This window comes from Martes martes (assembly GCF_963455335.1).
Source record: "Martes martes genome assembly, chromosome: 10".
Taxonomy (NCBI): domain Eukaryota; kingdom Metazoa; phylum Chordata; class Mammalia; order Carnivora; family Mustelidae; genus Martes; species Martes martes.
The window spans coordinates 107333289-107346969 of record NC_137898.1 but is presented as its reverse complement, the minus strand read 5'-3'; the positions used below and the strand labels follow the sequence as shown (position 1 = coordinate 107346969).

Below are 13681 nucleotides of genomic sequence, written 5' to 3'. Positions count from 1 at the left end.
TGCATCCCTGTTTTGTTTTCATGAAGACTGTATTATACCAGAGGCTTCTGATTATCAAAGTGATAACCAGTTTTAATTGCCTGTATGTACCAGATTTGTGAACTAATTTAAAAAAAAGCAGAAACAAACCATGAATAAAATGGAGTTTGCAAACTAAATACTGTTAATCATTTTCACTTGTGTTTATCGACTGAAATTAATCAGCAAAGCCATTTACATTTAGTGCAAGTCAATTTCCTCAAGTGATCTCCCTGGTAGCGTATTTACTCATTACCTGGGGAGCAGAGATAAGGATTACTTTATGACCATAGATATTTCACCATTGGCATTTCAAATGTAAGCACAAAACACATTATTATTGTCAAAGAAAAGTCACTGATTAAGCACTTCTTTTGAAATTATATATAAATGTGCAAACAAATAAAAACCTGAGTACAAGCTGTACTCAGAACCAGAATTTCCAAGTTAATTTGAAAGCTGCCTTCCTAAAACTTAGGTCAGCTTCATGTATCACTTCAATTTAAATGTTTTATATATTTATATTTTTAGTCCTGAGCTTTTACTTGACTTGGAATTACATATTTTCAACTACTAATTACAAGCCATTTTAATTAGGTCATTATGTTAAAATTAAGCATGTAAAGAACTTTCATACCCAGTAATTCCTCTTTCCATCGACCCACTTCCTATTGGTTGTCACCATTCTACACGTTTCTCTACTTCAAACCTCAGAGTCTTGAGCCTTCCTTTTCCTTGACTTCTGTTATCCAATCTGTTCAGGGGAGTTCAGACCTATTCCCTCAGGCCTAAAAACCTAAGAATTCCTACCACACCTCTGGGGTAAACTTATGCCCTGGACTGTTTGACCTGTGCCCTCCTGTGATTTAACTACACCTGTCAAAAAGTATATTCAAATAAAAACTGGCTATGCACTGAAAAATAACAAACCGAGGTTTAAGCAATCCTACCTACGTAAGTGATCAGCAAACTGAAGACAGTATCATACAAAGGCTGATTTAGATCCAGTTATTAAATTCCAATACAGTGGAAGTAGTAAGATATCCTGGTCAATTCAAAATCACCAAAACATTTTCATAATTTATAAAGTTACAGTATAAGCCCTTTCACTAATCACAATTATTCTTCCAATAGTTACTCCTAGTTTTACTTAATTTGTAATATAATTGTTCCACTCTTGTAATTTCAAATGTGCCTTTCCATTTAACCTGTTAATTTATTATTTCTCACTTGTACTGCCTACGTATTACTGTTAGGCAGCTGTGACTGCTTGCTTTCCTCATATTTGGAGAGTAACATTTATCAGTTCTTTTGGTTATAAAGACACTAAAACTATAACACTAAAAGTGTTATAAAGACACTAAATAAGGTTTTTACCTTATTCTGAATGCTTTAAGGGTACTAGAATAGAATTTTGGGGAAAGATGTAAACATCTTTGTTACTTCTTGTACTGCCATCTATAAAAACAACCGTTGTATTCAGTCCACTCAACGAGTACACCTTTTTCACTGCAATCTCAATATTGGGTTTTTGCCTTTTAAAAAAAGCTTACTACTTTAGTAGGTATGAAATAGTGCCTCCTGGCTGTTTCAGTTTTCCAAATGTTTAATTACTAGCAAGGTTGAACATATTTTCACATGTTGGTTTTTCCTATTTCTTGTGTTCTGACCATCTGTACAATGGGGACCTTTAGAGATATAAATACAGCACGTGCTTTCTCCTAATCTAATGCCACCCTCAGCTCAGAAATGAGGTATTTTTCACTTGTAGCATGATAACCCTACAATAGAAGTATACCTAACAAATGTGGATAACTTCTCATTTATTAATTCAAATGACATGCTTCAACTTCCAGTATTTACCGGACGGTATACCAAACTCTACTTTTGTACGAAATATTTCAAGCATAACAAAGCTTTTTGCGATTGAAAGGGATTCTATAGTAAGTCAGAAACGTAAATCTGTTTTGAAAACTTGTATCTTCATACACAGCATAAATGCTTAGTCCCGCTACGGCACACCTTAATGGGGGAATGAATCTTCGGTTTGGCTGCCCCTCACACCATTTGGCTGGACAACCTGTTCACTCTGATTTCCGGTTATGCTACAAACCCGAAATTAAGCCTTTGTAACTTAATACGGGTTGCGCGGAGCGAGGCCCCAAACCTGGCCACGGCTGGGTCGGCAGAGGCGGTCTGCCCATCACCAGAACGCTCCGATCCCCTCGGACGGCTCCGCGGGCTCGTCTTCCGGAGCGCTCCGTGACCCTGCCCTTGGCCTCCGGCTCCCTTCCCGGCTTTTCTCAAAACTTGGCCACTCCCCCTCAGCCCACCTCTCAGGCCATTCTGCCTCGGTCAGCCCGGCTCTCGCAGCCTCTTTAAGCTCCTCCCTGCCGGCTGTGCCCTTCCCATTGCTTAGGTCCTGTGGGACCCCGAGATCCCTCTCCTAGGACCCCTCTACCTTAAATCCTCTCCGCGTCTTATTTTTCCCAAACTTGCGCCTGCATTGGCTCCGCTGGAACGCCCCTGCCCCTGTGGTTGGAAAACAGTCTACCCCACCCGCTGTCCGCCACCCTTCCCCCTACTCCCTGGAGGAAGAGCGGACGTTCCACCCATTTCTGGGCTGGGGAGGGGTGCGGTGAATCCTCGGAGCCTATTTTACGACAATGTGCGGCCGTGCGGCGCGGCTGACGGCAACGCCACACTGCTCTTGGAGAGGTCACTCCGGAGACGGCGTTGGTTTTTGGGGTGTGGGGGTTGCTGGCACTATGTGGCGCGTCTGTGCTCGACGGGCCCAGAATGCGGCCCCAAGGGCGGGGTTCGGGGTTCGGTGGGCGGCCTTGCGGGAGGACCCGGCAGCTCCATGCGTGATTCCGCGGGCCGGTGCGGGTCCGGCTCGTTGCAGTAGTGGGACCACGGGGTATGGAAGGGTCCGGGCACTCTGCGGCTGGAGCCACAGCTCGAGGGACACACAGAGGAGTCGCCTCCTGCTGCAGCTTTTGGGATCGTCCAGCCGCCGCTGGTATAGCCTGCCCCCGCATCAGAAGGTGAGCCCCAGCCCTGCCCTTCGCAGGACCCCGTTTGTCCTTCAGGGCAGACTTCTTGGCCTCGGAATCCTCCCTCTGAGGCTTCAGTGATCTTCCAACCCCTTCCCAGTGTATGTCATTTGTCTCTTCTCCAAAACCCAGCCTTGCTGTGGCTCTTGAGCTTTTTTACCTCTCCTGATGTATTTATTCCATTGAAGGAAGAGTTCCAGGCTTCCGTCTCTTGATCTGTTCCATTGAAAGAAGAGCTCCAAACCTGAGGCTATTTGTGGAATGTCTGCTGAGTTATGTGCTCTGCCAGTCCCACGGGACTGTGGAGCAGGAACCCTGTCACTGTAGAGCTGGTGGGAGGAACTCCCTTTCTATCCCCAGTGCCCGGCGTGGGACCGGACTCAGTACACTCTCTGCATTAAATACAATTGAATGAAGCATTAAGCCAGACTGAGAGATAGCGTTTTCTTAATGTAGTGTTTCTCCTATTTCTCCTCTAGGTCCCGTTGCCCTCTCTTTCCCCCACAATGCAGGCAGGCACCATAGCCCGTTGGGAAAAAAAGGAAGGGGAAAAAATCAATGAGGGTGAACTAATTGCAGAGGTAAGTTATTTAAAACATGGAAATGAGTTAGAAGGAACTGGCTTAGCTCAACTGACTGAGTGTTAGCTTTCCAGATAGGTAATTATCCCTTTTGCTTGAGAAACTTAGATGTTTTTTACAACTTGATATTAGAGAAGGTTGGTTAGGTAAGTTGTCAGCAGCTAGCCAGGCTGATTTTTAACTAATTCCTTTCAGGTCTATTAATAGAGGCTTTATCTTCACATGACTGTTGAACTGTGTGATTCCAGGCACAGTCTAATAAATTTCATACTGGTAGCATTAAGCCTAAGCTGCTGCTTTGTGTTAAAAGGTTGAAACTGATAAAGCCACTGTTGGGTTTGAGAGCCTGGAGGAGTGTTACATGGCAAAGATACTGGTTGCTGAAGGTACCAGAGATGTTCCAGTTGGAGCGATCATCTGTATCACAGTTGAAAAGTGAGTAGTGCCTTGGTAATTTGTGGAACTCAGGTGCTTAGTGGAGTGTTTTGACCTAGAATTGAGAAAGGAGGAGTTATAGGCTTCTGAGACTACTTCTGTGGGTGCTAAATCTGCTTTATAAGCTCCTGTACTTACACATTCTTTCTCTTCCATAGGCCTGAGGATATTGAGGCCTTTAAAAATTACACATTGGATTCCTCGGCAGCACCTACCCCGCAGGCAGCTACAGCACCAACCCCTGCTGCCCCTGCTTCTCCACCTACACCTTCTGCTCAGGCTCCTGGTAGCTCGTATCCAACTCACATGCAGGTGAGACTCAGCCCCCCCGGTGTTCGCTCTGGAAAGTTTATTATTCATTATTTTTCATATATGGCCATCACATCCTGGAAGCTGGCATTAACTATGGCTAGCTCATGTCATTTGAAAGTAAATAGAGAGTAAAAAAAGAAGAAAGTAAATAGGGATTTAAACATTAAAATAGTCATTATTTCTAGGTGTGTGAACTTGGATATTCCTTTAAACTTTCTCAGCCTGAGTATAGTAGGTAGGATAATGCTTGGTATTTCTCATTCAACAACATTGTATTAGGTTTGGAGGATGATTTGTACTATTACCTATTCCTTGTAGTATAGAGTGTTTAGTAGACCTGTAATATTGTCCATTGAATAAAAGTCCCCAGTTGATGTTTTCCTTTGACAGGTGATTTTTTTTTTTTTTAAGATTTTATTTATTTATTTGACAGACAGAGATCACAAGTAGGCAGAGAGGCAGGCAGAGAGAGAGGGGGAAGCAGGCTCCCTGTTGAGCAGAGAGCCTGATGTGGGGCTTGATCCCAGGACCCTGAGATCATGACCTGAGCGGAAGGCAGAGGCTTAACCCACTGAGCCACCCAGGTGCCCCTGATGTTTATTTTTTAAGAGTGAGTGAACTAGGGGTGCCTGGATGGCTCAGTCGGTAAGCGTCTGACTTTGGCTCAGGTCATGATCCCAGTGTCCTGGGATGGGACATCAGGCTTCCTGCTCAGCGGGGAGTCTGCTTCTCCCTACCCCTCTGCTGTTCACTCTGCTTGTGCTCTCTGGCTCTATCTCTCTGTCAAATAAATAAATAAAGTCTTTAAAAAAAAAAAAAAGAGTGAGTGAACTGGTCCCATAATATTAATAAATGAGGAAACTGGCGACAAAGTGTGTAGAATAGACTGAAGAGTTGAAGGCAATAAATACAATTGCAGTTGGTTCTGTTAAATCCGTTTCTAAGAAACTACAGCAGTGTTTAGGTACTATGGTTATCCCATGTATATTTGTGTTTTGGATATTAGAAATTGGTAAAAAGCAACTGGCCTTTTTCTAAAGGATTAAGACTAAAACTTTTCTTTCACTTAGTTTATTTGTAGAAATTTCTGTATAGGAATCATTTTCTTTTTTTGGGCATAATATTCTTCTCCCTGGTCTTTTAATAGCCACTTGTGAAGTTTTGTATGGTGTTCAGGTCACACATTTGTTTCATCCTATTCAGTAAACTCTTTTCTTACTACGTAAGACACACTTCCTTTCTCTCCATTTTATGTCTGCGGCTTTGTGTGCAAGCGTTATAGTTGTATTTTAATTATCTCTTAAGATCTGTATAGAGATTATTGGCTCCACTGGTTTTGAAGAAGTAGAGGGAGATGACAAATTCTGAACAAGAAAAACGTTTAAAAAATATTTTCTAAGTAGAGTTCTAAGTTTTTCTTGTTTTTCCCCTCTTTCCCAAGACATTGATTGAAATGATTTCCTCTCAGAATAATCCTCTTGCTAATTAGATGTAAAAAACTGAGAAGATAGCAAACAAAACCCATAATAAGTGGGTAAGCATCCAAATTCAGTGAACACACAAGCCATATGAGTGGCAAAGCAATGTTTCATTGAAATCAGCCAGTCTGATGTTTAGATCTTATTGGGATGGAAGGGACTCTTTCCTTTATTTATTTTTCCTGCAATTGTTAAAATTTTATTTCTTTCATACCAATTTGGATGCCTTTTCTTTTTCTTGTCTGATTGCTTGTGACCAGGACTTCCAGTACTGTGTTGAAAGTGGTGAGAATGGACATCCTTATTCCTGATCTTAGAAGGAGAGCTCTCAGTTTCTCACCACTGAGTGTGATAAATAGCTGTAGATCATATAAGGCCTTTATTTTGTTAGGTATGTTCCCTCTATGCCCACTTGGTTGAGAGTTTTTATCATTCGTGGATGTTGTACTTTGTCAGATACTTTTTTGCATCTATTGAGGTGATCATATGTTTTTTATCTTTTCTCTTATTAATGTGATATATCACATTGATTTGTGAATATTGAACCACTCTTGCATCCCTGGAATAAGTCCCTTGATTGTGGTGACAAAAATTTTTAAAAAAAGATTTTATTTATTTACTTGACAGACAGATCACAAGTAGGCAGAGAGGCAGGCAGAGAGAGAGAGAGAGGAGGAAGCAGGTCCCCCGTGGAGCAGAGAGCCCAGACGCAGGGCTCAATCCCAGGACCTCGGGATCACAACCTGAGCCGAAGGTAGAGGCTTTAACACACTGAGCCACCCAGGCGCCCCTGATTGTGGTGAATTTTTTAAATGTATTGTTAGATTCAGTTTGCTAATATTTTGTTAAGGATTTTTGCATCTATGTTTATCAGAGATATTGGCCTATAGTTTATTATTGGTGGTTTAGGTATCAGGGCTGGCTTTGTAGAATGAATTTGCAAGTTTTCTTTCTCTTATTGACTACTCTTTAGATGTTTGGTGGAATTCACCTGGGAAGCCATCTGGTCCTGGACTTTTGTTTGTTGGGAGTTTTTGTTTACTGATTCAGTTTCATTGCTAGTGATCAGTCTGTTCAAATTTTCAGTTTCTTCCTGATTTAGTTTTGGAAGGTTATATGTTTTAGTAATTTGTCCATTTCTTCTAGGTTGTCCAGTTTGTTGGTGTATAATTTTACATAATCTTTTTATCTTGGAAAGGTATCTGGGAAGTTTAGGAGAAATCCCGTTTCCTCTGAGTGAAAAGATAGATGCTAATACAGAGCACAGCAAAATATTAATGGAATAGTCTAAACCAAGATCATTCTGTGCAAGTGAAAAATTCTAGTTTAATCTAAGTGATAAAAAAGATGAAAAGATGCTCTGCTTAGATATGTAATTGAGGAATTAATTTTGACTCTCTAGAAAGAAATCTTTCCTAGTTAACCCCTTGCTTTTAACTTTGGTTGGGGAGGCTCAAAGTATCACTGATACTGTAAATCTTGGGATTTGGAGGGTGATTCAAATGGTAGGGCACTATTGAGGCATGGATCTTTTGCTCTTATGAGGGCATCAGACAGATGGGAATTTGGATCGCCAGAGTCACTATCATTCCATAAAACTATTGAAGTTTGCCTAAGTGCCATTGTGTCCAAGGCTTTGTAGTATTAAGCAGTAATACATGTTTGTTTCTACAGGTGGTTCTTCCTGCCCTCTCTCCCACCATGACCATGGGCACAGTTCAAAGATGGGAAAAAAAAGTGGGTGAGAAGCTAAGTGAAGGAGATTTATTGGCAGAGATAGAGACTGACAAGGCCACTATAGGTGAGATTTCTTCAGCTCTTAATGGTTGAGGCACTGATTTTTCCAATGAGGGAAGAGGATTGCCGTCCTATCCTATAATGAGTGAGTGATAACATGAAAAATTTTAATTTTGGGGATTCATTTCCTGGAATAGGCTCTGTCGCGACAGAAGTGTATGTAGTGGAATTTGTCAGTGCCACACTGCACTCTTAATGAATCAAGGATTTGACAACTTAGAGGGGATTTTTATCTAAAGTGTGCTTCTTAGTCTTACTGTGTTACTGAGAAGCTATTTCAGCCCTGCTGTTCTTTGAATTGGGCAAGGGGGGAGAAAAGGAAACAGGAGAAAATTACTTTCTAGGCAGGAAAATAACAAAGAATTTAAGAAGACTTTGAGGGAAAACTGAAACCAGGATTTGGATTGCTTTCATAATTTGAGAGTGACTGATAAAATATGTATATAGCTGTTCACACACCATATTGCATTTCCATATATTCCCTTTCTGATTCATTTTTATGCTCAGAACAAAGCCCACCTATTATGTGTGATAGTATTTATAGATACTAGTAGATCTATTTGTTTCCTATCTAGTCCCCAAGATGCAGTGGGTGATTCTGAGCATCCTCCGCAGTGGTGGTTTTTAGATTGTGTTCTTCAAACCCCATGATTCCTTGATGGCACCATGAGGCAAAGGAGACTTAGTGAACAGGACTCTGCTTTCCCTGTCCCTCTCCCCAACTTCCACCAGGGCAACTCCTTTTTATCTTTTCGCATATTGTGTTCCAACCAAAATATTTTATTAGAAGAAAGGATTCTGTTTGTTAGAAACAAACAGAACCCCTTGGTAACAATAGATCTGCTTTGCCTTTTAACTTGGATACTGGAATTGCTATAGAGATGGTATTCTAGAGACTCTGATAGTCACGGGAGAACCGTTGCCTTTATCAAATTCTTTAAACTCTTTTGTGGCCTTGGAGTCTTTTTTTTTTTTTTTAAACATCTTTTATTGGATATTAATTCTTAACTAGAAAAGGGAAGTATTCATCAAAGATATGTTTTTCAGGGAGGGGCACAACACAAAAAGCCAAGAGATCTGCAAGGCAAAAATGGTTTTCTGCATTGTCTTCTTTTAGTTTTACTTTTGTAACACTTCATGTTTGAGTTCTCTTTAACACTGTAGAAACCCTAGTAATGCCATATTTCTTCACACTGAAATATTTAGTTGAATACCAAATATAACCTCTTTGAAAAACTCCAAAGATACTTTTAAGGGCATAATCCCATATCACTGTCAATTCTAGTAGCTCTCTTAATTTAACAATTTAACATCCATGTGGTTCTGATTTTTAAAAGTACAGCTGATACCATATTGGTACAGTTGATGTCATCTTGGAGTCTTGTGGGTCTGCATAGCGGCTTCCCTTAAGGATGTTTTTAAGAAAATGTTTGGAATTAACTACTGTCTAGGTCTCTCATAGTTTTATTTAACAGTTGTTTATTTAGTATTTACTTTGTCCCAGGTACTGTTTCTAAGTACTTGAAAATTAATAATTTTTATAACATTCCTGTGAGGTAGGTATTGTTGTAAGCCCCACTTTGTAGCTAAAGAAGCTGAGACATAGAGACGTTAACTCACAAAAGGTTATATAGCTATTAGAAGAGTTTTTTACTTAAAACTGTGCTTTGAGTTTGGTGGGATAGTAGAGTCCTTTAAATTCCATAATGTTTTTTCTTTCTATTTAAGGTTTTGAAGTACAGGAAGAGGGTTACCTGGCAAAAATCCTGATCCCTGAGGGCACAAGAGATGTCCCTTTAGGAACCCCACTTTGTATCATTGTAGAAAAAGAGGAAGATATACCAGCATTTGCTGACTATAGGCCAACTGAAGTAACTGATTTAAAACCACAAACACCACCATCTACCCCACCTCCGGTAGGTATGCTATGCTTCTAGAATTGAGGTAACACTTACCTTATTCATCTCTAAATTGAGGGATTACATTGGATGATATTCTAAGTTCTTCCAGCTCTCAAGATTCTATAAATAAGGAGATGGTTAGGGGCACCTGGCTGGCTGAATTGGTAGAGGCTACAACTCTTGACCTTGGGATTATGAGTCTGAACCCCATGTTGGGTGTAGAGATTACTTAAAATATTTTAAAAACCTTAAAAAAAAAAAAAAGAAAGGAGATAGCTTTTGTGGAGATCTGCAAGGTATGTGGCAGTGCACCATTCCCCCTAATAGTCAGTTGTTGGATCCTTGTAGCTTTTTTTTTCTCCCTGCTGTCTTGAGTCCTGCTAAGAACAAACCCGAGGTGACATGCTCTTTTTTGGCTTTAAGTATAGATATGCATATGGACGTTACTGTATACAGTTGTTCATGGACAACATGGGGTCTGGGACACCAACTCTGCACACTTGAAAATCCGTGTATAACTTTTGATTCCGCCCATATTTAACTAATAAGCCTACTGTTGGCTGGAAGCCTTACTGACCATGTAGACAGTAGACAGTCAATTAACACATATTTTGTATAATATGTGTATATGATACATATTATATGCTATATTCTTAAACCACAATAGAGAAAATGTTATTAAAATTGTAAGGGAGAGAAAATACGTTTATAGTACTGTGCTGTAAAAAACCCACGTGTAAGTGGGCCAGTGTAGTTCAAACTCGTATTGTTGGAGGGTCAGTTAATCTTTGTTACTGTCAGTACTCTTGGTATTCACTTATGCTGGGTCAAGCTTATTTTTATAATATATTAGAACCTTGACATCACATGGCTTGTTTTGCATAGAAGCTAGTCTTGTCATTGTATGCTATACAGTATACGCTATATACCTAAAATGTACTTGTATGCACTCCAGGCTGAGATAACTCTGTGGTGAGGCTTCTGTAGGTGTTAGAATCATGTGAGTTTAGACGAAGTACACATTTCTGTCAGAGAAAACTTGATTTCTGACTTCCCTACATTTGTGGGGAGGTGGCCAGTAGTGGTTACTTAAGGTACTTTCAACATGGAACTTCCAGCATAATTTATTATTTTGAAATGAGGTTAGGTAAAAATAAAATCATGTTGGTCATGAAAGAGAATGAGAATGAAGAAACAGCAAGAGATGAAAGTAAAGAAAGTCTATAAGGATATTACATACTGATTAACAGTGTTAAATTCTGTGTCTCGCTATGTTATCAGGGAGTAAGAGAACATGGGTCTGTCTTTGACATAAAGTTGTGTTATTACTCTTCATATTGCTATATTATGTTGGTTAAGTAGGAAGAATATGCATAAGATAGAAGTTATTTTGATTTCTTAATAAATAAGCTCTTCATCTCTCAGACCAGTGTTTACAGTGGTAAATTAACAGTTCATAACTTTTCTCAAAAGGTGGCCCCTGTTCCTCCAACTCCCCAACCTGTGGCGCCTACACCTTCAGCCACCCGCCCAGCTACTCCTGCTGGACCTAAGGGAAGGTTGTTTGTTAGCCCACTTGCAAAGAAACTGGCAGCAGAGAAAGGGATTGATCTTACACAAGTAAAAGGTAAGTTTGTCTCTACAGAATGGGGGTAAAGATAAAATTTACTTGAGATTTGTTCTTAAGTCCAGCAAGGACAAGTCTGTACAGTCATCTTATTTGGAATGGCGCAGAAAAGGATGAAGGAGGGAAGTCATCTCCTTTGTTGCCACCACAGGTAGGGAAACTTAATGTGCTGTGTTTAGCTTATCTAGGATCCGCTTATATAATGTAGATAGCCTTTTTTTTTTTCTCAGTTTATGGGAACTGCTTAGTTTTTAGTGCAAGTATAAAGCGCTTGTTCAGCAGAGTTGAGTTTTCGGACTTGACTGTGTAATAAGAAATCTCTGTTGCTGCAAGACCGACTGAATCTAGCAGTGCGCAGCGTGAAACAGAAACCTCGGGTGATTTGAAATGACTTTGAATGAGAAAATATAAAACTGAACTAAAGTTCCTTGAGGGCAAAAGAAAATGTCTAATTCATATCTTTTTCTCCCCAAAGAGAAAGTATAGCTTCCTGATAAGAGCATGAGGTCTTGAATCAGACCATCTGGGGTTTACTTCTGGCTTTATCATCTTCTGTGTGTTAAGACTTTAAGTGAATTACTTAACTTGTGTATGTCTGTAGGTGAATTACTTAAACCATCTGCTTTTCCATTTGTGAAACTGAAATAATAATGTATATTAAAACAGGCAAAGGGCTTAGGACAATATTTAGAGTATAATAGATACTAAGAAGTTGTAGTTCTGTTCCTATTAATATTATCACCTGGCATTTAAATGAATGTTTTTGAGCTGAAATGTAATGTAAGGTGATTAGGGTACTTATTTGGAGAAGGGCAAATTACTCGTCCTGAAGCCTGGTTTGATGGCTACTACTATGTGCTAGTCACTGAATTGCCACAATAAGCATGACATTTCTTGAAGTAAGAATTACCATTCATCATTTTTTTGGATATGAAAATACTCTTAAGAGGTCTTGCTTTCTGTTAAGTAGTAAGGTTCTTACTACTTAACTGGTTCTTTCTCCAGCTGCCCAGCTGTGGGCCCTCAGTGCTGGTTATCATCGCTCTGTTGTCTGTTGTTTTGTGGTTAGAAGGCAAGATAGTCCCAAAGAATAAGAATAGAATATTGTAAAATTTTTGGCCTTCAGAGGATTCTTACAATATTTGAAGATGCTTTTTTCCATCTTTATGTTCTTTCTCTGGTATATTGCCATTTTTTATGTGTATGTGACTAGCATTAGGGACAGCAGTGTAAGTCAGAGTAAATTTTAAGGAGAGAAGAGGGACTGGGTTAATAATTATATCCAAAGAATTTAGACAGGTGAAGAAGGATCTTTTATGAGATACTTAGCAACACTGGTGCTGTACCAAAGATATAAGTGGGAAAGTCAGGCAATTAGAGTTAGGCGATTCATTTACTGTTATTAAACCAATATTCATTGAGTCTTGTCTGTGCATCACTTGTTCATAAGATAGACAAGATTTCAATATTTGATGCATATGTTCAAAATAAAGAGTTAAACAGAGAGTACAGCATAGTGGCTAAGAGTATGGGCCGTGGAGCTAGAATGCTCAGATTTGAACCCCGGCTCTGCTGTACACTACCTGTGTGACCTTTTATGTCTCAGTTTCTTCATTTGTATATAAAAGTAATGCCTTCTATGTTGTGAGGGTGAACTAAGTTAACACACAGTGCCTGTACATAGAAAGCATATATAGTATTAGCTATAATAATGAAAATAACTTGTGATTACCTAGGATGATCCAAATGTTGAGAGAATAAACCAAGTGATACACTGTTGAGTGACAGTGTGACTGTATGTGCAGCCTGACTGCTGTTAGAGATGGTGGTTGGGGAAGATCTTTCTGATGAGGTGACATTTGATCCAACCTGAAAGATGAGAAGGAGTCAGCTGTGAACCAGCCGTGTGAAGAACTGGGGTCAGAGAGACCAGTACTACATAATCTGAAGTGAGAGAGTTTGGCATGTTTGAGGAACATAAAGGAGACCAGTGTTAATGGAGCGTAGCGAACAGAGGGTCTAGTGGCAGGAGGTGGTGAGGTTGGAAAGAAACATAGGGGTGAGAACAAGAACTTGACAGGTTATGGTAGAATTTGAATTTTATTTAAAGCATAGCAGGAGGCCACTAAAGGACTAAAACAAGGAAGTGACATGAAATGATTTACATTTTAAAAAGATCATTTTGGCAGCTTTGTGCAAATGGGTTAAATGAACGCCAGGGTCCCTGTTAAGATGCTGTTGCTGGAACCGACAAGCATGGTCAGAGTGGAAATGGAAAGAAATGGAGAGCTTTGAGATACATTTTTGACAGAATCAACAGAACTTAAGTCAAGGATGATACATGGGGACTTGATAGCAGTTATTTCAAAACAGAGGTGTGGTGGAAGTCTGTCTGGGTAGACTGAAAAGGAGAAAATGGATGGAGAAGTGGAAACAGCATTGTGGACAATTTGTTCAAAAAGCTTTGCTATGAGGG

The 13681-nt window shown here is 39.9% G+C and overlaps 1 protein-coding gene across 1 annotated transcript in view; it reads left to right on the top strand.

The window, feature by feature from the left end:
* The first annotated feature begins 2707 nt into the window (after positions 1–2707).
* DLAT (dihydrolipoamide S-acetyltransferase) overlaps positions 2708–13681 on the top strand; it is a 32951-nt gene continuing 21977 nt past the window's right edge. Inside the window, exons 1-7 of the mRNA XM_080814922.1 lie at positions 2708–3065; positions 3554–3655; positions 3966–4090; positions 4249–4402; positions 7555–7681; positions 9406–9593; positions 11052–11205. Of these exons, the coding sequence (XP_080671048.1) occupies positions 2787–3065; positions 3554–3655; positions 3966–4090; positions 4249–4402; positions 7555–7681; positions 9406–9593; positions 11052–11205 (1129 nt within the window). The 5' untranslated portion in view covers positions 2708–2786. The remainder of the gene's footprint in view (positions 3066–3553; positions 3656–3965; positions 4091–4248; positions 4403–7554; positions 7682–9405; positions 9594–11051; positions 11206–13681) is intronic.